This window comes from Bubalus bubalis, chromosome 1 (assembly GCF_019923935.1).
Source record: "Bubalus bubalis isolate 160015118507 breed Murrah chromosome 1, NDDB_SH_1, whole genome shotgun sequence".
NCBI classification, from domain to species: Eukaryota; Metazoa; Chordata; class Mammalia; order Artiodactyla; family Bovidae; genus Bubalus; species Bubalus bubalis.
This window is the reverse complement of record NC_059157.1, coordinates 26,181,106-26,207,921: the sequence shown is the minus strand read 5'-3', so window position 1 is coordinate 26,207,921 and position 26,816 is coordinate 26,181,106. Positions and strand designations below refer to the sequence as shown.

General features: G+C 37.6%; 1 protein-coding gene across 2 annotated transcripts; it reads left to right on the top strand.

Moving 5' to 3' along the window:
• The first annotated feature begins 808 nt into the window (after positions 1 to 808).
• FGL1 (fibrinogen like 1) lies at positions 809 to 25,365 on the top strand. 2 transcript variants are annotated; one of them, XM_006080145.4, is made up of 8 exons: positions 809 to 957; positions 7,548 to 7,627; positions 10,408 to 10,588; positions 15,814 to 15,973; positions 16,201 to 16,298; positions 19,918 to 20,006; positions 20,275 to 20,462; positions 25,011 to 25,365. In XM_006080145.4, exons 2-8 carry the CDS (start codon positions 7,556 to 7,558, stop codon positions 25,168 to 25,170), a joined length of 948 nt encoding a protein of 315 aa, XP_006080207.3. In that variant the 5' UTR covers positions 809 to 957; positions 7,548 to 7,555; the 3' UTR covers positions 25,171 to 25,365. The 2 variants fall into 2 exon arrangements, with proteins under 2 accessions (XP_006080207.3, XP_025135182.3); XM_025279397.3 differs by lacking the exon at positions 809 to 957 and adding an exon at positions 5,208 to 5,232.
• Positions 25,366 to 26,816: the final 1,451 nt, after the last annotated feature.

Below are 26,816 nucleotides of genomic sequence, written 5' to 3'. Positions count from 1 at the left end.
TCCAATAAATCAGCAGGATTACCTTTTCCTTAATAAACTGGAAAACTTCTCAGGGAATAATGTGACAATGCTTAACGGGAAGGCTGAACACCAGTAATACTTGAGTTCAGAAAAGAACAGCAAAGAAACAACTTTTTACTGGAATCTGAGTTAATAAATAGTGATCAAAGAACAAACAGCAAAGGACTGTGTGAGTTACAACAGAATTAAAATAGAAATGAACCTGGGTTTCCAGTCTGAAACTGTTACACAATATGAATAATGAAGCTAACATCTTACACATTCAAAACTCCTCTACAATTTGAAACAAAAGGAACAGCTCATTCAGAGGATAACTGATGCTTACAGATAAATTTCACAATTTTGCCCCTCAGGGAATATTTTTGTATATTTTAAAGATCAAATAAACTGTTTCATCTTGGCAAATATTGCCACTTTTTTCTGTAAGAAAAATCTGGCTCTCTCCATATGGTAATTGAAATGACATTTAATCCATATCTTTTATAGGTAAAATTTTATCATCATTAGTACAATAGAGCAAAGCTTCCACTGCACTTTGGTTTTACTTAATCTTAAAGTGAGCATTACTGAAATTAGTCAAAGTACAAAAATTTTCTGGATGAGCACAATAGTAAAAGGTTAAAAAATCAGAGATATATTTTTATAAAGATATATTATTGGATCTTTCATAAAAATTCATACAAATAGGGAAAAAAAGAAAAATATCAGAGTATTAGAATTTGTCCTTGAATCTCCTTTTTTAGTTTTCCTTCCAGTTAAACTGATTTCCTCATCTATTTATTTCTGGACTGAAGCCAGAATCAACATTGTCCGTTTTTCTAATCAAATAGTGGAGAAGCAATTACAAAGTCTGAGTGCAGATAGAGGAGCCTGGAAGGCAGAGCAACTGGACCTCGCCTAAGCCGTGTCTCTGACTCATTTCTGACTTTAGGCAAGGTATTTAACTTCTCAGCACTTTGACATAATTATAATAATGCTAGTTTGTTTCATAGGTACAATATTAAAACACAACTCAAGAAAGAACTGTTGGCTCTTGAGAAAGATGTTGATTAGATAGATGTCCGCTTCTGCGGCTTGGAAAAGAGATTAGAATTACATCTCTTTTCCATTCCTGATACATTTTGAATGAATTAGATGAGAACTTGACGTAAATAAAAAGATTGCAACTTTAAATACAAAATAGAAAACAAAATGGACCATGTTATAATTTTTACCTCAGAAGTAAAAACTCCAGATATGTTGCTCTTTATTTCTGTCTTTTGGAAATCAAACTTACTTGGCTTTTTAAGGCTTTCATTGAGTATACACTCTTGAGATAAATAACAAAAGTACTGTTATATTCCATTACCAGAAAAAAGAGGGGGGAAAAATTACAGGAAAATAACCCAAAGGGAGTCTCTAAGTCTATGTTAATGGGTAATTGTTTAACTGTTTTATATTAATATGAGATACATTAATATGTGTGAGCACTGCCTTCTGAGAATGCCAACTGATTAAATATGCTTCCTTCAATAACTTTTTCTTATTTTTAATTTCTTCTATCTTGTATCCTTTCATAATAGCTCACTTAAAACATACCATTTTTGAAATTTTACATGCTAGTAATGTATATTTGTTTGGTGATTGTGTTTTTAAGACTTACATGTTAGCTATAAAACTTTATAACCCTAAAGTTAATATTTTGCCTTTAATTTTAATTTATTATAATTAATTAACTTAAAAATGTTTATTGGGAAGAAATTAGACTTAACACTTTGAACAATTTGTATCAAATAATACAGTACATCAAAGGACCACCATTTTAAACTATTTCAATTTTACAATAATTTAAAGTTTTGAGACAGCCAAAGCAAAAGCATTGTAAAGTAAATACAACTAATTGTATAATGAGGAGTGAATAATCTGATAGCTTCACCACAAGCCAGATTTGCAAAACAGTAATGGTTACTATAATGAATGATGGAGATGAGAATTTCAAAGCAAGTTTCTTATACCTAAATATTTCTTCAATATTGTAAAATATGGGTGGGGTTACTAATGGAGGCACTAGGGAATTTTAGAGGTCTTAAGATAGTCTCAGGAATTATTCTAAAGATGATAAAAGTAATGTAATGACTGTTAAAATATATATAGCATTTTGAAATGCCTTATTGTTTAAAGATCTGCTAGACTAGGGGCTGCCTCCTTTCTCTGGGAAAGATCAGATTTGACTATTTTACTGGCAATGAGTTGGAGATTTCAGGAGACCAAGAGAAACCTGCCAAAGCTTTTCATCAGCCCTTTATTTTCTACAAAATCTAATACATTGCAATCTGTATATATGTTAAATAATTTCCCAGTATCTCCCAGAGCACTTTTAACACACACTTTTACTTGCACAAGATCCAGATTCAGATACAGATTTAAGAACATAATTTTTTTTTATTGAAGTATAGTTAATGGTACCTTCAAGTGTATAGCAAAGTGGTACGGTTCCCTGTGACTTCCCAAGTGGTTCAGTGATAAAGAATTCACCTGCCAATGCAGGAGACGCCTGAGGTATGGATTCAATCTCTGGGTCCGAAAGATCCCCTGGAGAAGGAAATGGCAGCCCACTCCCAATATTCTTGCCTGGGAAATTCCATGGACAGAGGAGCCTGGCAGGCTACAGTCCATGAGGGTGCAGAGTCGGACACAGCTTGGTGACTAAATAGCAACATAGTTCCCTGTGCTATATATTAGGTACTTGTTGTTTACCTATTTTATATATATTGTGTTGTGTATACGTTAACCCCTAGCTCCTAATGTCCCTGCCCCTTTCCCTATTGGTAACCATAAGTGTTCTATGTCTGTGAGTCTGTTTCTGTTCGGTAAATAAATTCATTTGTGTCATTTTTTTTAGATTCCACATATAAGTGATATCATATGATATTTGTTTCTCTCTGTCTGACTTCAGTTCAACTTAATGTGATAATCTCCAGGTTTATCTGTGTTGCTGCAAATGGCATTATTTCATTCATTTTATGGCTGAATAATATTCCATTATATATACACAGACACTGCATCTCCTTCATTCATCCATCTGTCCATGGACATTTAGGTTGCTTTCTAACTATACTTCAATTTTGGGGGAAAAAAATAACAATTTTTAAAGCTCTCTTTTTAACCTAATTTATTCATTTCTGAAATAAAATACTTGATCCCACAAATATATAAGGGAATTTGATGAACCAAACAAAAATATAATACTTTCAACAGATAATATTAAAACAAAGTGAGGATGGCAAAAGTTTTCATAACTTAGTTCCTGATTCCTGAATATTGTATATTATAGCTGCTGGAAGTGAATTAAAGTAATGAAGATCTAGTTGCTATTTTATAAGAAAAATGAGATTACTTTTCCTACTGGAAAGAAAAAGGAAAAACCCCAATCAATAATCCATTCACTATATTGATTCTTTTCAGTCAGAAAAACAGTATGACTCACATTCACAAATGGTAGTACATTTTTAAAGCTTCTAAGTTAATGTGAATCTCCTTAGTAAGTCTGTTTTATTTCTTTAGGCAAATTATTTTCCCTCTCTGAACCTCAAATGTTTCCTCAAATGTTGATGACATTTGACCAGATGATCTCACTTCCTTTAATTATATTTTGACTGTGTGTTCTAGCCTCATGGGATAATACTTTCTACTTGTAAAATCTCTTTTATGTGTTTTAAAAGAACATTTTCTATTTTTTGTCTTTATTTTCTTTTGCTTGCTTATAATAAAACAATTATTCTTGCTTCTTTTTTTTGTACGATTATATGTAGAGACTATTACACGTTAAGAAACCTCCATTATGTGGAGGGTTTTTTTGGTTTGGTTTGGTTTTACTTTTTGCTACTTAAACTTCATGGTAGATTTTAAAATTAAATAATAAGTGACCATAAGAGTACAAATGAGATTTTCTAAAAATAGCAGCATAACTGTTGTAATTTTGCTCAATAAATATATTTACTACCAATTGAAAATAAAAGTCAAACTAATAATTTATCATGAGATAGCTATGATAATGGCTTTAGTCCCATTGGTGAAGTGCAAGTCACTCAGTCATGTCCAACTCTTTGGGACTCCATAGACTATACAGTCCATCAAATTCTCCAGGCCAGAATATTGGAGTGGGTAGCCTTTCCCTTCTCCAGGGAATCTTCCCAGTCCAGGAATCGAACCCAGGTCTCCCACATTGCATGTGGATTCTTTACCAGCTGAGCTGCCCATTAAGAGCCAAATTTTTAATATTTTAGGTATTAAGTTTTCCATTTTTTTTCCTTTGGGGATTTTATATATCCAAATATCTCTTCTTAAAATAATTCTTTTTTGGCAGTTTTGTGAACTCTGCCATGTGCTTTTTGTCCTGTTGTTGACATTGCATGCAAAGTGTTTTCTCCTCTCTCTTTCTCCTCCACCTTGTCAATCCCTGTCTTTTCCATTTTTCTTTACTCCTTTCCTAGTGGGGTTTTGTGAGAAAGAAAAAAAAAATGTATGTGTTCAATCCAACCCAAAGTCCCTAACTCCTTCTTAACACATATTTTCAAAATATACTTAGCTCGTTGTTTTCCCCCTGACAAGGATAAGTACAGGGGAGGAAGTATGTCACTGGGAACAGACCAGTTTTATGCCAAGGAAATCACATTTTTCCCCGCTGGGAAAGATTTTCCCTCTTGGGAAACTCTTAACTTATATTGGAGTCACCGCAATTTCAGTTAGATGCTGGGATACTTCAGTTACCAAGATGTGTTGCCTTCAAAAACCCTACCCTAAACAAAATCATGGACAAAGGGAAGCAGTTGGAGAGAGACATGTGAAAAGCCGACTAGATGACAATTCCATCACCTGGCACAGTGCCTGGACCATACATAGCATGCAAGCGCACACTGTTCCCTGAATGAATGAATGCTTTATTGGTCTGTAAACATAGTATGAGATCACAGTGGAGGAAGTAATTAATTTTGTCTTGAGAGTTCATCTGGAAAAATTTAGTTTTTATGTTTAACTACATATGGTTTCATGTATACTAAATTTCTGTTGTCTTTCTTTCCATTTTAATATTTATTTTAATTTCTTCCCCCAAATATTGCCTTGATGAGGCAGCTATATGTTATCTTCCCACAGCATGTGAGCCAGTGCTGAGCAGCTAGCGGATGATCAGTTAGCGCTTGCTGGCCCCAGGATTCTCTAGGACTGCTTCCGGTTAGTGCTGCTGTCTCCTCTCCTGCCAGGCTGACCTAATGTTCCTTCACAGGAGCCAAAGGCTTCCTACCTGGAGGGCCCATGACCCCCAACCTGTATTCTGCATGGTCTTCCTTTCTATATACATATATGCCTGTTACGCAAAGGGACACAAGATGCACAGAGGTATAGAGGCCCTGCTCCTTGACCTCCAGTGAAGATCATTCTCACTTCTATGACACGATTATGACTTATCCATTCCTAAGTCCTGTGCTTCATGAAGGAACATTAGGTATTCAGTGACTGACATCTCTGGTCTATCCATTTGTAGGATGAGGATAATAGTACTTGCCTTAGAGAATTATTTGAGGATGAAATAAGATGCTTAGAAAATGCATAGCCCAATATTGAAAATGGATAACCAACAAAAACCCATTGTATAGCACATGGAACTCTCCTCAATGTTATGTGCCAACCTGGATAGGAGGGGAGTTTAAGGGAAAATGGATACATGTATATGTGTGGCTGAGTCCCTTCACTGTTCACCTGAAACTATCACAACATTGTTAACTGGCTGTATCCCAATGCAAAATGTCTTTGGTGTTAAAAAATAAATAAAATTAGAAGAAAAAAAAAGTCTTTGGGTCAAATGCATAGCACAATTCTAGGTATGTAAAAAAAATATACGTCAACCAAAAGTAAAATTGTGTGAAGTAAAATTTTATGGTTTATCTAGGAGACTCTTTATTACTCTCTGAAATGTGCAAATTTCACATATTCTAAAAATTTACATTATATATAGTAATGTTTCCCAAGATGCTCATGCATGCTATTTGCCCCTGAATTTAAGTAATGCCCCTCTCGTACTGTAGCTGTTTTTTGTTGTTGTTGTTTTGTATGGCCCCACAAGGATTGAGAACTACCTATTTTGTTAAAATAGACTGAAAAAAATGTGTCTATTGAATCCCTAAATTGTTGCTTCCCAAACTTTGCTGACCATTGGAAAAAGCTGCTAAGTCACTTCAGTCATGTCCGACTCTGTGTGACCCCATAGACGGCAGCCCACCAGGCTCCCCCGTCCCTGGGATTCTCCAGGTAAGAACACTGGAGTGGGTTGCCATTTCCTTCTCCAATGCATGAAAGTGAAAAGTGAAAGTGAAGTCGCTCAGTCGTGTCCGACTCTTAGCGACCCCATGGACTGCAGCCTACAAGGCTCCTCCATCCATGGGATTTTCCAGGCAAGAGTACTGGAGTGGGGTGCCACTGCCTTCTCCTTGGAAAAAGCTGGCAGTCTTTTAAAAATTCTAAGGCCTGACTGCCACCTTTAGACATTAGACTCAATTCCTGGACATGGAAATGTTTTTAAAGCTCGTCAAGTGATCCCAATGGGCACCAAAGTTTAGGACCCACTTTTTTAATTACATAGAAACTCAGAAAGAGATACATGGAAAGGACCTGTGGTCATAGGTTTTATAAGAATAAAAATAGGCTGACAAATAAATAATTCAGTTGATTTCAGTTTTTTTTTTTTTTAGCAGCAACCATAGGTATAAAATTTCTTTGAATATTATGCAGATATTTCTGTCCTCTTAGGCTCCTGAGCTTCTAAAATTTATGAGAATTCACAACTGATGACATAAAGAAGTTATTTTGAGGATGAGCAAAATTTTTCATCAAGACTCATGACTTCATGATTGATTTTAAGAATAATCTCAAGTGGTAAAATTAATTTTCCTCTACAACTTTAAAGGGAACTTCAGGTTTTATTTTATCTCATTAGCTGCCTACACATTAAAACATTAAGAAAAGCAATTCATATTACCTCCTATTTGTTGTAACTTTTTTTTTCCTTTTTCTCAGAATAAAAACAGGCTTCCCTGTACAAAATGAGTAACTAATCATTTAGCACTTATCACATGCCAGGGTATATGGAAAAATTAATATCAAAATGGCCACAGTCCTACAAAGTAAGAATTATGATGTCCATTTTACAGATCAGGAGCATTTTATAGTAAGCTGTGTGAGGTCACACCACTAGGAACTGACCAGCCAAAATATGGAACCAGGTCTTTGTGCTTAAAGAGTCTGTGCCTTTTCCACACTCCAGAGAACCATAGTCCTGCCTCTATCTTTGCAAACTGCTTCAATTCTCTACAAGGTAACAGTGAGCATCCTTCTGTGGGGGGAAGCCTGGGAAAATCCAAGAGAATTTCCTTGGCAGCTCACAGATTAGACTCGACCTAGAGCTGTGTCTGACCTCCTGGATCACGTAGAGTCAAGCCAACACTGGTCTCATAAAAAATTCACAATAAGTTGAATTCTTTTTATTCCTACAGTTCTTCCAATGGGAAAAATGGTGAAGATGTTTAGTTTCATCCTTGTCACCACTGCGCTGGTAATGGGCAGGGGAAGCTCGGTAAGCTTATTACAAAAACTATTATATTTTTAATTCCTGCTTTGATCTTAATTTTCTCTTGCAAAAAAACTGTAGTAACTTGTCACTGAAAAAACTAAGGAGGAAAACTGAAAAAGATTTGTGGAAGCACCTGCCACGTAATAGGCATTATTAAGTGCTTTAAATTTTTTTTAGAGTAAAAAATCAGTATTCACACTTAAGTCTTTTTGATTTACTGAGGTTATTTGGGTGGTTACATGGTATTAAGAATTTAAAAGCTCTTTCAGATTTACCTTGAGCTTTGTAATATTGGACACTGTCCATGTAAACTAAACAGATTATTTGAAAGTAATTGCAATGCACTTGTGCTGCCCTCCCTGAATAAAAGTGTGAAAACACTCATTTACTCAAAGTTGTAGGAGAAAGAAAATCCCTAATTTTTTTAAAGATCTTTTTTTCCTTGATGTGGACCATTTTTAAAGTCTTTATTGAATTTGTTACAATATCACTTCTGTTTTATGTTTTGGCTTTTTTGACCACCAGGCATGTAGGATCTTAGCTTCCCAACCAGTGATCAAACCTGCAACCCCTGGTTTAGAAGGTGAGATCCCAGCCACTGTACTACAGGGAAGCTCCCCCACTAAGTTTTAAATAAGTTTACTAACACTGTATATATAGTCACATAAAAATTGAACATTCTTGCCCTGTAATCCTTTAGTCACTTTAAATTGTATAGTTCACTGTATTTAACAGTATCACAACCAATCTTCCACTGTTAGAAAGCAAGGCAGAATTCCAGATGCCATAAAATGACTTTGCTGTTCATTTTTTAGACAGGTATGACTGAGGGGGCTAAGCAAATAATTGGTTCAGACAGAATGAATCAGAGTGGTGAGGTGAAAGTTACAAAAATACGAAATAGTACTAGAGATGAACTTCTTTGGTGGTCCAGTGGTTGGGAATCTGCCTGCCAAAACAGGAGACAGGATTTCGATCCCTGATCCAGGAAGATACCACATGCTGAGAAGCAACTAAGCCCGTGTGCCACAGTTACTGAGCCTGTGCTCTAGAGCCCCGGAATCGCCACAACTGAAAGCTGCGTGCCCTAGGGCCAGTGCTCTGCAACAAGAGAAGCCGCGAGGAGAAGCCTTCACACCACAACTAGAGAGCAGCCCCTGCTTGCCACGACTAGACTAAAGAAAGCCTGCACTCACCAACCGACAAAGACCTAGAACAGCCAGAAACAAATAAAGAAATGAAAAGTTTAAAGAAAGAGAAATAGTCCTAGAGAAACAGCCAGGAGCGAGTCGCTGACTTGGTACTGGAGATTGGAGAGAGGGGGCCTCTATTGTCATTGTCACTCACTTGCTGTAAGACTTTCAGTTTTGAGGTTGAATTTCTGTTTTTACATTATAGTCCATAGTGAAAAAACGCACCTCTTTCTTTTTCCCAAATAGGATATCTGCTGTTCAAACTGCCTAACAGAGTGCCCAGAACACAGTAGGTCCTCCAATTTATGGAAGAAATATATATAAGGTGCTTCCCTGGTAGCTCAGCTGGTAAAGAATCTGCCTGCAAAGCAGGAGACCTTGGTTCAATCCCTGGGTTGGGAAGATCCCCTGGAGGATTATGAAAGGAATACATATAAGGTAGCAGATAAAGATAGGAACAGGAAGTTATGTGAATATAAATTGAGAAATATACCTGACTCTAATTAAATGCCTATAAAAGGAAATAATATAAAAGTAGTATAAAGCACTTACATGTTAAGAATCGTAATTTCTCAGCAAACATTTGCATTTATCACAGGAGATCATGACATGAGCTGCAAACAGAGATGTCAAAGTAAAAATGGGAAAGTGGCAAAAATTTGTGTTTTGTCCTTTTTTTTCATGGTCCCCAAGTAACTCTCCCAGTGTTAAATACTTAAGAGCCTTTATTACAGCTTCTTGGTCTCAGTAGCTCTTCCCAGGAGACCACCTCTGCAACTCCCCTTCCCAACTCACCACATTTGCTTTATTTCTGGAGGAATCTGCTCAGTCAAATGCCACTTTAGAAAGGAACTGATAAACTCGTTCATGTGCAGCATTCTTGGATTATTTGCCTTTGTTAAAGTAGCTGATTCAACTGAAAAACTCAGGCTTCTCCATCCCTTTTTTGAAGTCATTGAGGGAAAAACACTATACCAAGTTAAAGTGACTCCAGTCGTATTTCTAGCAACAGGTAAATTGGTAAGATGCTCGGGGACAGGAGGAACTGAAGTAGCATCCTTTATAAAGATGGCCATGTGTCACCAGGTTATAAGCATTCAAATATATTTTTAAACATGTTAATACCAAAAGATCATTCAAAAGCCTTGTTTATTTTAGAAACTGCAACACTAGTCATGCATAAAGCACTTTCCTGTTAAGAAAGCACTCAGGAGAAGACATATTGAGATTGAGAGCAGGGACCTTGAACTGGATGTGAATCCAGACTCTTCTTGCCCACTGAATTTTTGAGCAAGTTTACTCAAAGATGAGCTCTTTCCTATCTCATGGAATTGTTATGAGGATCAAATGAAGCAGCGACTCTAAAGCTCTTAGCATGGTCATTTAGATTATAGCATTTTTTTAGTTCAAAAATTTCTTATTCTGGTAAGCCATTTCTTTTTCTTCAAATGCATGGTTTTCGGACCTCTAAACACTTCCTGGTTAGAATACTATTCTGAAATGGGAACTGGGGACAAAATTGAACCATAAATTTAGCAACTCATTCCGGGGGCTTATTTTCTGTAAGACAATATGCACATTACTTTGCAGGCTCTGGAGAACTGCCTCCAGGAGCAGGCGCGGCTCAGAGCCCAAGTGTACCTGCTGGAGACCCGGGTCAAGCAGCAACAAGTCAAGATCTCACAGCTTTTGCATGAGAAGGAAGTCCAGCTCCTTGATAAAGGAGAGGAGAATAGTGTCATTGACCTTGGAGGCAAGAGGCAATACGCAGGTCAGAATTTATTTTTATTTCTTTTTCCTTAATTAATTTTTTATTGGGGTATAGTTCATTTACATAATCTAATTTTCTTAAGTGTTTCAATAACTTAATGTTGGGGTTTCCCTGGTGGTCCAGTGGTTAAGACTCCACCCTTCCAATGCAAGGGGCATGGGTCCCGTCCCTGGTCAGGGAAATAAAATCCCATATGCTGTGCAGCTTGGCCAAAAAAAATTTTTTAAGCCAAAGCTTATTAAAAATAATAATAATAAAGATTTTTAAATAAAAAATAAATTTATGACACAATGATAAGATAGATAATAAAAAGTGAAAGTCGCTCAGTCATGTCTGACTCTTCATGGAATTCTCCAGGCCAGAATACTGGAGTGGGTAGCCTTTCCCTTCTCCAGGGGATCTTCCCAACCCCAGGGATCGAACCTGGGTCTCCCACATTGCAGGCAGATTTTTTACCAACTGAACTATGAGGGAAACCCCTAAGATGGATAATAGACATCCTATGTGACTGTTTGGGGGTATAACAGCTAAAAAAAAATTCCTGAAATCAATAGATCTGTATTTAATATTCTTCACAGATATTGTGAGCATGAAGGAGGAGAAGGAGGAATAAACTATGAAATACAAATCCAATTCAATTTTACTCTATTTTTCAGCATACAGTAAAACTACTGCAGAATCTATCAAGAGCAAAAAAAACACTCAATAAACAAAATACATAATAACACATAAATTCTAAGAAAATACATAATATATTTAGCATAATATATAATGTAATGTATAAAATATATAAAAATTTGCTCACACCAAAGGGTATGTTTTTGGTCTCCTTAAATTTAAAAAAAAGGTTAAATATTTATGTATGATCCATAGAAATAAATTTCTTTTTTCTTATTTATAAGTTACTGTATTATTACTAAATCAATTATTTTCTGAATCCTAATTCATCTCATAGTAGGAAACACCTAATTACATACAACCTGGCAATTTTTGAAAACAATGCACAAATCACATGATTTTTATACAACATATAGTTAAATGTATTTTTTAAGCTTTTGGGTGTGATTGAATTATGTGCCTTTATTAAAAGATTAGTCTACCAAATTCACACTTATTGTTGACAATCAAAACAGCCTTTTAGCATCATCTGTTCGGCCAACACAACCACTAGTTTAACCATGTCCCCTTGTGCAGGAGCCCCCAGTATTTACGAGACAGTATCTCAAAAGGCAGTATGTGTAGCGTTTAAAGTAGAGACTCCAAAGCCTGGGCTCAAAGTCCAGTTGCACATGTTGCTAGAAGTGGCCTTTGAGCAAATTACTTGACCTCTTTGTGCCTCTAATTCCTCATCTGTAAAATGGGAGTGATAAGGATACCTATTTCTTTGGTGTAAAGATCAAATAAGTTAATAGATCTAATGAATGATTACAAAAGCATTTCTCATTTGGCTCAATGAATGCCAGCTCTCTACCTACATTATTATATCTTCTCTCCTTTACTTTCAGAGGAGAGAGCCCACCAATCCTCCGCACAGCAATATTGCAACTTCCTCTCTCTCCTCTAAATCTCATCTTATGTTGCCTGGGGCTGAGGATGGCATTCCTGGCATTTCCCAGCATGCTCTGTGGCATGTGGCTGAGCTCAGGCTGGCCTTCCTTTGAGTTTAGAATGTGGGGGTCCTTAGTGCCTTTGGTTCTCAGTCACCATTCTGGGACAAAAGGAAAAAGTTCATTTGGCAGGCTGGCACGTCCCTTTGTGAAGCTTCAACATTCGTGCTTCCAGCACGATTTGCTTTCTGCTTGAGCAGAGCGTATTCACCTCACCCAGTTTAACACACTGTTTGTCAAACAGAGGGCAGGAAGCCTTGGCCTCACTCTAGCATTATTTAAGTATCCAAAAATTCTTTTTTAAACTCCCGTGAGCACAGATCTCTCTAACCCTACCCCTCTTCTGCCTATTCTCTGGGGTGGTTGAAATCGTAGTTTGAAATATCTAGTTAATATTTTAAACCCTCTATTATTTGAACTTTCTATCAGAGTAAAAGTCACATTTTCCCAAGGCAGGCTCCTTAATCTATTTGCTGTAAGAAATTGAGCTAGTGGCATTTTTTTTTCTTTGTTTGGGTTTTGTTTTTGTTTTTTTTCAGTGGAAATCTTTCCTCTGAATCTTAAGTTGTGTTTGGCATTTTCCTGTGGGAAGATCAAAAAATTTTTAAAAACTTAAATTCAGAGTTGGCATAAAATAAGAACAAATAGAAAATGTTGGCTGAAAACTCCATATTCACAGAGTTTTCCAGAGGAAAATGTTATAGCTAATTATTTCCATATTTGCTTGGGAAATAGTCTGAACCTTGTGAGTCTTTACTATTCAGCTGTTTGGTAGGTGGTTAAATGTAAGGAAAGAGCTGTTTTCCTAACAAGCTTATACAGAGTGAAGTAAGAAAGAGAAAAATAAATATTGCATATTAACACATACATATGGAATCTAGAATAATGGTACTGATTAACCTATTTGCAGGGCAGGAATAGAGATGCAGACATGGAGAAAAGACTTGTGGACCCAGCAAGGGGAAGAGAAGGTGGGACTAACTGAGAGACAAGCATTGATACATACACTGCTACTGCTGCTGCTGCTGCTGCTAAGTCGCTTCAGTCATGTCCGACTCTGTGCGACCTCATAGACAGCAGCCCACCAGGCTCCCCCATCCCTGGGATTCTCCAGGCAAGAACACTGGAGTGGGTTGCCATTTCCTTCTCCAATGCAGGAAAGTGAAAAGTCAAAGTGAAGTCGCTCAGTCATGTCTGACTCTTCGTGATCCCATGGACTGCAGCCTACCAGGCTCCTCTGTTTCTGGGACTTTCCAGGCAAGAGTACTGGAGTGGGGTGCCATTGTCTTCTCCAGATACATACCCTACCATGTGTAAAATAGCCAGTGGGAGGCCACTGTAGCGCACAGGGTGCTCTGTGACAACCTGGGGGTGTGGGGTGGGCTGGAAGGGATGCTCAAGAGGGAGGGGATACATGTGTACTTACGGTTGGATCACCTTGTACAGCAGAAACCAACACAACATTGTAAAGCAATTATCCTCCAATTTAAAAAAAAAGTAAGTGGAAAAAAAAAATCTGCTTACTCTAATGAAAATTGCTGTGCAATGTACTTGACCACAAGATGTAAGCTTTTGAACAACCTTGAACTAATTTTAGATAATCATTTTCACATTGTTTTTCTTCTTGTTTAACTGCAAAACAGGATTTAAAAAAAAAATAATCCAGGATGTGGAAAAGAACACAGGGGCTTCTGAATCTCAAAAATAAATACATGATTAAGGCCTAACTCATTAGAAAAATGGACATCTCACCAAAGCAGTAGTAAATGATGGGTCTCAACCTGATGAGGGCTTTAGAAAGTGACTAAGGTTCTTTATTTTTGTTTCTCCTCTGATTCCTATTGCCTGTTCAATCTATTTAATGTGGGATATATTTTATTTGTAACAAAATTATAGACAATTTGGCATCAGAACAATGAAAATGAAAAAAGAACTTAATATGCTAAAAGAATGAAATTGTCAATCAGGGAAAGAAAATTTTCATTAGGTACAATTGAACATAAAACATTATATTAATTTCTGGTATATAATATAATGATATGATGTTTGTATATATTGTGAAATGATCACTACACTAAGTCCAGTTAACATCCATCACCATTTATAGTTACAGAATTGTAGAAAATATTTTTTTTTAAAAGGAGGAATTTAACAAAATAATAAGGGTAAAATTTGAAAGTTAGTGATGTTAAATTATAGTATTTTTTATTAAAAAAATACCCAATTGTGATTGGGTATCCTTGAAACTATCTCTTTACAGTGGCCATCAATTCAACTACCCTAAAGCAGAGCTGCCTGGGCATCTAAACAATAGTGAGTTCGTGTCTGCCATATGGGCTTCTGCAGTGGCTCAGTGGTAAAGAATCCACCTGCAATGCAGGAGGATTGTGGGAAACAATCCATCTGCAATGCAGACGCCAAGTTGATCCCTGGGTTGGGAAGATCCCCTGGAAGAGGGCACGGCAACCCACTCCAGTATTGTTGCCTGGGAGAATCCCATGGACAGGGGAGCCTGGTGGGCAATAGTCCATAGGATCCCACAGAGCTGGAGTTGACTGAAGTGATCTAGTACACACATATCAGCCGTATTCTCTAATTCAGCCCAGATCAGCCTACATGAGACCAATGGTTATTAATTTATCCCACCTCCACATGATTTACGGAGAAGGCAATGGCAACCCACTCCAGTACTCTTGCCTGGAAAATCCCAGGACGGAGGAGCCTGGTGGGCTGCAGTCCATGGGGTCGCTAGGAGTCGGGCACGACTGAGCAACTTCACTTTCACTTTTCACTTTCATGCATTGGAGAAGGAAATGGCAACCCACTCCAGTGTTCTTGCCTGGAGAATGCCAGGGCTGGGGGAGCCTGGTGGGGTGCTGTCTATGGGGTCGCACAGAGTCGGCCATGACTGAAGCGACTTAGCAGCAGCAGCAGCACATGATTTAAGAAACAGATATTACTTTTTGGTGACAAATTGGTAGCTTCAGTGGTCAAAGAAATATCAGCGCAGAGAAGACCGCAGGGATGAAATAATAGAAACTTGCAGTTTTTAGCAAAAACATCTAAGAATGCATGGACTCTACGAAATTTCAGTGGGTGAGTAAAAACTCTGGTGAGATGGGGAGGTTATAAGAATCTAACAAGATTACTATTTTGAGTTCATTTCCAGATGTTCAGAATGATTTAAATGCTGTAAATCTAGATAATCTGTATTAAATTGTTTGGTATTATATTTCTACTTTCATTTTAGTGCCATGAGAGAAAAAAGTTCTGTACTGTCTGATAAAGATATGTTTCACTTAAATATACTGTAATTAACTAAAACATAATTTCAGACTCTTCTAAAAAAATCAGAAATGAGAAACCATATATCTATTTCACCATTTTATTTTTTCCATGATCATATCAAGAAGTCAGATGATAATTATATCATCTAGAAAAAAAGAACTTCCTAGTAGCCACTGGAAGATGTACAAGATGCAGTTTTAAACAGCTGATTATCTACATCATGTATTTATCTGTCTCCATTAGTATTGAGTAATCTCATTCAGCGGCTCCCTTTAAAAAAAAAAAAAAAAGACACATGACAAATATTACATTACTTTGTTTTCCAAACAGATTGTTCAGAGATTTTCAATGACGGGTACAAGCAGAGTGGATTTTATAAAATCAAACCTCTCCAGAGCCCAGCAGAATTCTCTGTTTATTGTGACATGTCTGATGGAGGAGGATGGACTGTAATTCAGAGACGATCTGATGGCAGTGAAAACTTTAACAGGTGTGCTAATTATGATATAAGGATTTATTTGGAGTAGGAAATATGAGGTTTACCAAAGTTAAGCCTCTTTATTATACCTGAAGTATATTAGAACTTCATTCTTTCTAAATAAAAGTACATTAGCTAATCAAGAAGATATTGTGGGTAGGGGTAAAAGTGTGCACCTTGGGTACTGCAAAGGTCTGTTTGGATTTTGCTAAAGTCAGCTTTCACTTTCATTTTTTTAGAGACTGGAGTGACTATGAAAATGGCTTTGGAAATTTTGTCCAAAAAAATGGTGAATATTGGTTGGGTAATAGAAATCTTCACCTATTGACCACACAAGGTAAGGTTTACCTCATACCAAATTCACTGGAAATACAAAAAGGGAACACAACTGTTTTTCTCTAAATCCTAGAACTAATTCAGTAACTACTATGATTTGCAGATGGCCAATAATCCCTTTTGGGAAATAATCTCCTTTGTAAAAGGTGGCTGCTTAGACCTAGGTTGTGGGAGAGATATTTCTCACATACATTTTTTCTGTTTCTGGGAAGGAAATTACTGTCATAATCATTCTTTTAAATGACTTGTATGACTCAAAACATATATATTGTATGTATAACAAGCCACTTACGAATTTAGTGACTTAAAACAACAACTCTTTATTATTTCTCACAAATATACGGGGCAGCTGGGTGGTTTTGCTCCTTAGAGCTGGGCTCTGCTGATCTCGCTGGGCTTGCTCATGAGCTGGTGACCAGCTTCCTCATCAGTGGGAGGCTGGCTGTCCAGCTCACTCCACATGGTCTGTCATCTTCCAGCTGGCTAGCCTGGACTTGTTCTTGAAGCAGAAGCAGAGTTCTAAGAAAGAGAATGAAAGCACATAACTTACTTGAGACCTAGACTCAGCAATGGCACACAGTCACTTACACTGCCTTCTATTTTGGTGAAAACAAGTCACAGGACCAGCTCAGATGAAAGGAGAAAGGAAATAGGCTTAATGGGAGGACTTAAAGTCCCATTGCAAAGGGAAAGGTGAAGAATTGAGGAATTATGGCTGTTTTTGGAATCAAATACCAAAGAATATAAATGTTCTTATTCCCACCCCCCTCCAAATCTTAATTTGAAAAACTTGCAAGATACAACAAAACTGGAAGAGATTTCAACCTACCACCTAGATTTTACATTAACATTTTAATCCCGTAACTTTTCATCTATCCATCCATCGATCCGTTTCTTTGACATTTCCAAGTATATTGCAGACATCTGTATCATTCCCTCTGTCTGCTTTTGCATGGATGTCTTTAACTAGAGTTTGACATTTGTTTAAAGTATCACTAGCTTAATATTTTCCAAGCTTCCCTTTTCCATGTTCTTTTGCTCCAGTCCTTTATCTTCCTTACCTCACTTTCTACCTGAGATTGTAGTCAGTTCCACTCAAATCTGATTCTTAATGCTTCATAAAAGACAATTGTATTGCTCAAGAAAGCATGTTAAATCACACTGGCAAGGCACTAATTGTAAGAGCAAGGTTTATTCATTCCAAACAAGTTAAGGAAAGTGATTTGTGTGTCTATATTCATAATTGTATTATAATTATAGAGATCTTAGAAACACCCCAGGATAGTAACTTAGAGAGGATGGATAATCCTAGAAATCTAAAGCTTTCTTTGTACATTCTTCTTATGATCAGTGTTCTCTAAATTTCAAAGTATTTATTATCCTACTTGTGTTTTATGATAGATATATAACATTTATCATACCAATTTCTGTTTCTTTTACATATTAATATGCATCTGGTTTTTCATTGAAACTATGAAAACCCCAAGAAGTAACCCTTGGATCCTTTTAAACATACAGAATTCAAACTTATTAATTAATAATAGTGAAGGACAGGGAAGCCTGGTGTGCTGCAGTCCATGGGGTGGCAAAGAGTCAGACATGACTGAGCAACTAAACAACAACAAATATTATTAATTAATTATTTTAAAAATAAATATTATTTTTCAAATTATTATTAAGTATTTATTTGTCCAGATGCACCTTGGCAACATATCTACTTCACATTCTCATTGGTGTTTCAGGCTGGCTACTCTCATGGTGGCAAAAATGTATTTATCAGTTCCAGGGGTCACAACTGCATAGAACATCATCCCAAGGAAAAAGAGTGACTTTCTCCCTACATTTCTTTTCTTTCCTTTTTATTTAAAAAAAAAAATATTGTGGCTGTACCACAATATCCCCCATGTGCGGCATGAGGGATCTTAGTTCCCAGACCAGGGATAGAACTCATGCCCTGTGCAGTGAAAGCACAGAATCTTAGCCACTAGACTGCCAGAGAAGTCCCCATGCATTTCTTAATTATGAGAGCATTTAAAGCTAAGGAGTTGCCTCTTTAAAATAACTTTATCCCCATTATATAAATTTTGGCTGGAAGTGTTTGCAGTAAAGCTAATTTAGAAATGATCCAAAATTGAATTTTTATTTACTCATTGACTAAAGAGATATTTAGATGGTTACCTAAAAGTCTAAACCTCTTCTATAATGCAAAGTACTTTTTAGGAGCATTGATTTAGCCTTTATTTCTGCTCTAGTCCACTTCACAGTCTTAGCTCACAGAACATTTACTACCTTTTGATCAGATTAAAGTGTCATCTTCCTTGAAATCCCACTTTAGAGAGCTCCATGAGCCAAGGAATCTGTGGGGCCAGAGAGTCTCCTAGACTCACTCTGGCGATATAGAGTCCAGCATTCTCTACTGAAGAAGCCTTGACTTTGTCTCCAGGACCTATTCATGCCTCTTCTTCATCTGTCCCCTTGTAGGAAAATTGTACATCTGATGTGTGCACCCCTAAGTCTGAGGGGAAGTGAAGAAACTGCTTTTATTTTGGATGTCAACAGAGCTTGGTGTGCAGTCTTGAATGACCATAAGTGTGGGCAAGGCCCTTTGCTCTGTGTGATGGAGATTGGGGTGGGACAAGAGAGCAGGCTGACCATGGGCCAGGTCTGCATGACCTGCTGCTGTGTTCCAGCTTAGAACTAGGAAGAGGCTAAGACTCTGAATTCAGACCTGATCTTACTAGTCACTGTGAAATTTTATTTATCAAAGTAGAAGGACTGAATACAAATACATTATCTGACTGTCAGTTTGATTTATAACTTTTTATGTTTCTAACAATAGTTCTGTTTCTGAAAGAGTAGTCTTTATTATTTGCAAATGATGAGACAATGAAGAAAAGCTGATTACTTGATGGTATCAGCTATTTCAGTCATTAATGTTGAAGATCAACATCCTTACCAAAAGTAAGAAAAAAAAGTCAACTTTTAAACTTCATAAAACTTCTGTTTATTTACTGTTAGATTTCTTAATCTATGTACTGAAAAATGACTTGCTTTCTGTTCTTCTTTGCCAAGTGAATTACACTGGCTCTTATCTATAATAGATCTAGTAGAAATGTTCTGCCTTTAATATTACATTCCTAACTTTTTCCAAGTAAAATACACAATAAAACATGCATATTGTAAATACAGTGGAGTCACTGTTTATTCTTTGAAAGCTGCCTCATGGTAGAAGGAAATGGTCTAAGTAAAATAGAGCCACAAACTGTTTTTAAGCCTCAGTAAGGAATGATGCTAAAGCTGAAACTCCAGTACTTTGGCCACCTCATGCAAAGAGTTGACTCATTGGAAAAGACTCTGATTCTGGGAGGGATTGAGGGCAGGAGGAGAAGGGGACGACAGAGGATGAGATGGCTGGGTGGCATCACTGACTTGATGGACGTGAGTCTGAGTGAACTCCGGGAGATGGTGATGGACAGGGAGGCCTGGCGTGCTGCGATTCATGGGGTCGCAAAGAGTGGGACACAACTGAGCGACTGAACTGAACTGAACTGAAGTAAATGTCATCTCATACATTAAAAAAAAAACAAAACCCTACAATTTCTGTTTTTTCCCTTTCCTAGGAGATTACACGTTAAAAATCGACCTTGCAGATTTTGAGAAAAATAGCCGTTATGCTCAATATAAAAATTTCAAAGTTGGAGATGAAAAGGTACTAACATTTTCAAATACATATCACCACAAATTAATGTGTAAAACATACAATATAAAACCCAAAGTCAGGGGAAACAAAAATCTGTGATAGAGCCTGATCTTTTATTTATTAAATAAGCCTGTTTTTAAAATAGTAATGGAGAAACCCAGGCGGGCTACACTCCATGGGGTCACAAGGAGTCAGGCACTACTGAGTGACTGAACACACACATACACACACACAAAATAGTAACAACTGATCATGGAAATCACCTCTTTTTCTTTAGAATTCCTATGATTTACATATTGGGGAATATTCTGGAACTGCTGGAGACTCCCTTACTGGAAATTTTCATCCTGAAGTGCAATGGTGGGCCAGTCACCAAAGAATGAAATTCAGCACGTGGGACAGAGATAACGACAACTATGAAGGGAACTGTGCAAAAGAGGATCAGTCTGGCTGGTGGTTTAACAGGTTTGATGTTTCTTAAACACAGTTGCAATTGCATTGATGATATCTGACTGCTGCTGCTGCTGCTAAGTCGCTTCAGTCGTGTCCGACTCTGTGTGACCCCATAGACGGCACCCCACCAGGCTCCCCCGTCCCTGGGATTCTCCAGGCAAGAATACTGGAGTGGGTTGCCATTGCCTTCTCCAATGCATGAAAGTGAAAAGTGAAAGTGAAGTTGTTCAGTCGTGTCCAACTCTTAGCGACCCCATGGACTGCAGCCTACCAGGCTCCTCCGTCCATGAGACTTTCCAGGCAAGAGTGCTGCAGTAGGTTGCCATTGCCTTCTCCAGATATCTGACTGGTAGGCATTAATTATAACATATGCAGGAGTGTTGGTCTGCTTTGTAATACTGGTATTATTAAGTAATCATCCTTATTAGAATCTTTCAGTAATGAAGTAGCTTTAACGATTTGTTCACTGTGTACCTTAGTCAAGCTTGAAAGATACGTCATAGAGAAAAATCAAACTACTGCTTTCATAAAGATTGTTTGCAAATGGAGTTACAGGTGAGTTATCATAAATAGTGGGTCACAAATTGACACAAAGAAATACAGAGCATTTTCGACATTCTAATAACCAGGTAGCTCTTCACCTTCTCCTACCATGTTATTATAAATTTTTCTGTGTAATACTGTTTTACATTTACTGTGACTTTTTTAAAATCATTCAACCCAAGCTCCTCTCAATGCATAAATTTCCTCTAACATTCCTGAAACCTAATTCTATCTTCTGGTTGAATACTCCAATGTTCCTTTATCAGCAAATTCATTCCATTTTTGATTGTATTAAATCAATTTTTCTTTTTTTAATCTTTTTTTGTGTATTGAAAATTTTATGGGGGTGCTGCACTGTGGGGCCTGTAGGATCTTAGTTCCCTGACCAGGGATTGAGCCCAGGCCCCCAGCACTGGAAGCACAGAGTTTTAACCACTGAACCACCAGGGAAGTCTGCTATGTCAACTTTTCTTCATTTTCTTGTATTAACCTGAAATCTTGCTTCTTATTACTTTGTCAGTTTTTTTTCCTCAGTAGTTTCAGAGTAACTGTATTCTTTTTCAACATAACTCTTCGGGTCTGGATAAGAAAATATTTACTGTGCTCCTCGACGTTTTCTCTTCTTTAACTATTCATCGACATTTCATTCCTTTAACTGTTCTTCACCCAGGATGACTTCCAGACAGTACCTTTTGTTGTCATCACAAAGTTAAGGCAGGAATGGAAAAATTCAGTCTTTCTTTAAAAAAACCTGATAAGCCCACTATATCTACAAAGCAGTTGTGTTCAACAGTTATGCCATGGGCTTTTTTTTTTTTTTTCTTTAGTACATGGCCTTTGAACATCTCTTTTTGTCTTTAGAAGACAAAATATCTGGACACTTAAACATTCCATTACAGAATCCTTCGTGAGTATGTCTGGAGTGCTGAGTTTTCCATGTAATTGAGAACTAATCATTTAAATTCCACAATCTAAATTTTAACATTTTTCCATTACGTAAATACTTTTTAAGACATAAAGAATCCTCCATCTTATTAAGTGGAGGTATACCAGACATAGATCTATTTTCCATAAAATCATGAGAATCCTCCTTATGAACATCTTGAGTTATTATGATGTGCTGATTTTAGAGTCATAAATTCTATGGAGGTACTGTTAGCTGTATATAGTGTGGAATATCACATTGAATCTAAGTAGTTGTATAAACACTATTTTATCTGGATTTTGCTTTTTTCAAAGTTTGAGTCCATTTAAACTTTGGTCATTTGTAAAGGAAGTGGAACATACACAGCAGTGAGAGGGGAGAGAAAACCAAAGTTATCTTTCCTACCTAACAGATCAAACAAAGGTGGTGACGATCTTTTTCCCTTATGGTTTTCTCGTTCTCTTTAAAACTGTATTTATCACCTTCTCTTTATCCTCCTTTTTCTTCCCCTTTCCCTCTAAGTTAGCATTATGTAAGAGTTATCAACATTATGTAAAACTTGTCTATAATTCACAAAGTCTCAAGCACCCCTTAATATAACAGAATTCCATACATGGAAATAACAACCACGTTGGTTAATATTAGCAGGAGATCAAAACCAAGTACCCACCCAATTAAATGATAAGTGGCACACAGTTCAACGTGGAATAATAAATGATTTACTTGACTTTAAAGATAGGAGTTCAGGGAAAACAAAGAAAGGCAATTCAGTTGCTGGAGCCACCCAAGGAAACTCCATTATCCTTGGAGTCAAAGGAGATCGTGCAGGTGGAAAGTCAGAAAAGCTGGAGAAAGCCAACTGTTCCAGCAGCTCAGTGCTACTTCTTCCATGCCTGCCTCTGCTGTGGTTTAACTCCATCATCCTCTTCCTGCTTATTCTGGTTTTGTTCTTATTTTTCTCCTGTCCCATAGTTCTTCCAATTTACATAAGCTCTTGGCATTTCTAAGTTTTACCCACCTACTAGGCATTCCTTCTGGAGAAGGCAATGGCACCCCACTCCAGCACTCTTGCCTGGAAAATCCCATGGACGGAGAAGCCTGGTGGGCTGCAGTCCATGGGGTCGCGAAGAGTTGGACATGACTGAGCGACTTCACTTTCACTTTTCACTTTCCTGCATTGGAGAAGAAAATGGCAACCCACTCCAGTGCTCTTGCCTGGAGAATCCCAGGGATGGGGGAGCCTGGTGGGCTGCCGTCTATGGGGTCGCAGAGTCGGACACGACTGAAGCGACTTAGCAGCAGTAGCAGCAGCAGGCATTCCTTTTTATCATAGCAAACCAATCACTGAGTGTTGGTGTCTTCTCTTCTTTACCAATGTAGCATCTCATGTGTGTGCACAAGGCTACTTCTTCACCAAGGGAGCCCCAACCATCTCCCAACCTAGCCTCAAGTCCAGGCTGTTCTAGAACCTGAAAGATGCTGGGAAAAAGTGGTCTTAGAATTGCTAAGGTTTGCTATGTTGACCAGAGTCAGCTTCCTAACAGGATTCAAATCACAGACTAAATAGAAAAATATTAATGTATAGAGTAGGTATCTCTAGGAAGATAGAATATGTCAAAATATGTATTTGGGAGGCTCAGTCTAGAGTATTTTCTCTTTTGCTGTTACTTCCCACGCAGTTTAAAAACCATAACAGGCTCTTAACACTTGAAGATTTAGCATACATGGTTTTGATTAGTTACATCAATTTAAATTAGGACTGTGGGGACAATTAGCAGGAAAGAATTATGAGGGCTGGTAAGTGAGGCTGGTCAACCACTCAACATTGACGGGTAAATTATATGCTTACTTTGACTCAGTAATTCAGGCACTTGCCATAGATTTTTAGAACTATTCTTTTGCATCTTCCTCTATGTCCCAGTGTCTGAAATCTTTTCATTGGTTGTAGCAATAAAGAAACATATAGTAACTAATTTAATAACAGTATCCAGAAAATTATCGCCTGCTCTTCGTTTAGCCATATTAGGAGCAAAATGTACAGATCCCAAAGAGGAAGGGGGACATTTTAAAATTTATGATAACCTAACCAGTGTATCTCGGTTGGAACAATGTAGGTAAAAATAATAAACTCTGCAATTAAGACAGATGATCATTAGTTGATACTGGAAAACTTTAAATCATGGTTTGGGTTTTGTTTCTTTACCCCTTTGAGGTTAAAATAATTGATATACTGGTGACTCAAGAGGGAGGAAGGGAATTGAAATTATGAAAGCTAAGTCTTGGCAGTAGATGGATGAACATTTTAAGTGTAAATTATACAGGGAAGCTGGCAAATGGAGCAGCACACCACACCCATACCACTCTGGCTAAGGCTCAGGCTTACCAGGTCATGCTTTTGTTTGCTTGTTTTTCTTTCTTCCTTCCTGCCTACCTCTCTCTCTCCCTCTCTCATTTCCTTCCTTTCTTTCTCATTTAAAGTCTGTTAAGAACAGAGCTACTTTTTTTTTTTTTTTTTTAATCAATATAAGTGGGACTTCCATAGTGGTCCAGAGGCTAAGACTTCGCACTCCCAATGCAGGGGGCCCTGGGTTTGGTCTCTGGTCAGGGAACTAGATCCCACGTGCTGCAAGAGTGGGATTTTGCATTGCTGCAATGAAAATCAAAGATTCTGCATGTTGCAACTAAGATCAGGTGCAGCCAGATATAAATAAATAAATACTCTATAAGTGGCCTGAGTTTTATCCTGAGAGTTGTTATGGTACTAAAACCCACCAGTTTAAAATACTCATGTTGTAGAAATCTCTTGGCTTTTGGAAACTGCTAAATATTCTCTTATCCAAAAACAGCACAGGAAATTCCCTGGCAGTCCAGTGGTTAGGACTCTGTGCAATCACTCCCAAGGGCATGGGTTCAGTCCCTGGTTGGGGAATTAAAATCCCATAAGCCACAGGGGATAGCCCCCCCCCCCAAAAAAAAAGAAAAAATGGCAGAATTCATAGTTAAAATATTTTCAGCCATTTGCTCACAAAATAAGGGTTTCAAAGGATATTTTTCTAGTCTGATTGCTTTGTGTTTATTTTTCCTCCCACTAGGTGTCACTCTGCAAACCTGAATGGTTTCTACCACAAGGGTCCCTACACCGCTAAAACGGACAATGGGATTGTCTGGCACACCTGGCATGGATGGTGGTATTCCTTGAAATCTGTGGTTATGAAAATTAGGCCAAATGATTTCATCCCAAATATTGTTTAATTGTCCCTGCTGGGGTTTCAGTTCTGCAGTTTATCTTGGTTTAAGTGATTTGAAAAATGTAGCAAATCTGAATATTCACATGTATGATGATGGCAATTGTTATGTGCACTACTTTTCATTCTTACTTTTCTTACTTCAGGTACTTTCCATACAGCAAATATGTGATACTTACCAAATAAATGTAGATTATATTAATATCTATTGAATTGCTATGTACAAAGGGCTCTGATAAGAGATGATGAGCAAAATATAAAATCATACAGTATAAACATGACTTGGGAGACAACATAGCATAGATATATAATAAATTACATATGAATACAGTTTTAAAAATACATGAAAAAAGTTTAGGAAATGATGGATGGCGAAATCAGCTGCCTGGATGGTAAATATTATGAGTTAGCAATGAACTCAGGTGTCTGACTGCACATCAGAACTTTAAAATACAACCCAGAATCTTAATCACTATGGAACACTCTCTCGTATTTTTCGGATGTTTATGTAGACTATACACTTCTTTCAGAATGCAAACTAGCATAGCCACTATGGAGAACAGTGTGGAGATTCCTTAAAAAACTGGAAATAGAATTGCCTTATGATCCAGCAATCCCACTGCTGGGCATACACACTGAGGAAACCAGAAGGGAAAGAGACACGTGTACCCCAATGTTCATCGCAGCACTGTTTATAATAGCCAGGACATGGAAGCAACCTAGATGTCCATCAGCAGATGAATGGATAAGAAAGCTGTGGTACATATACACAATGGAGTAGTACTCAGCCATTAAAAAGAATACATTTGAACCAGTTCTAATGAGGTGGATGAAACTGGAGCCTATTATACAGGGTGAAGTAAGCCAGAAAGAAAAACACCAATACAGTATACTAACACATATATATGGAATTTAGAAAGATGCTAACAATAACCCTGTGTATGAGACAGCAAAAGAGACACTGATGTATAGAACAGTCTTAGGGACTCATTTTAATTCTTTTATCAATCTTGTAAGGCATTATTGTTGCTGTTGTTTAGTTGCCAAGTTATGTCTGACTCTTTGTGACCCTATGGGCTGTAACCCACCAGGCTCCTCTGTCCATAGGGTTACCCAGGCAAGAATACTGGAGTGGGTTGCCATTCCCTTCTACAGGGGATCTTCCTGACCCAGGGCTCAAGCCCATATCTCTTGCATTGGCAGGCAGACCACTGAGCCACCAGGAAAGCCCAGGCATTATTATCCCCACTTAACAGAGCTGAGAACTTATGGATCTAAGATGGTTTGATTGCTTAACAATTACAAAACTAATAAGTAGGGGAACAAGGACTCAAATCCAAGTCTTCTGATGCAAAATCAAATACTTTGCATCCAGGCTACAGCTTCTGCCAGCCTGTGTCAGACACAGAAGATACACTTCAAGTCCACATGAAGCTCAGTTTTTTAGCTAAAGATATACACTAACCATAGATCTTCCCTGTACCTCAGATGGTAAAGAAGCTGCCTGCAATGCAGGAGATCTGAGTTCGATCCCTAGGTCAGGAAGATCCTCTGGAGAAGGGAATGGCGATCCACTCCAGTATTCTTGCCTGGAGAATCCCATGGACAGAGGAGTTTGTTGGCCTACAGCTCGTGGGGTCACAAAGAGTTGGA

Bases quoted from the DNA above. Each gene is read 5' to 3' on its own strand.
- FGL1 (XM_006080145.4), top strand. From the start codon at position 7,556: ATGGGAAAAATGGTGAAGATGTTTAGTTTCATCCTTGTCACCACTGCG. The intron at 15,974-16,200 runs GTGTGCTAATTA...TCATTTTTTTAG, and splicing joins GGCAGTGAAAACTTTAACAG to AGACTGGAGTGACTATGAAA. The intron at 16,299-19,917 runs GTAAGGTTTACC...TCCCTTTCCTAG, and splicing joins TCACCTATTGACCACACAAG to GAGATTACACGTTAAAAATC.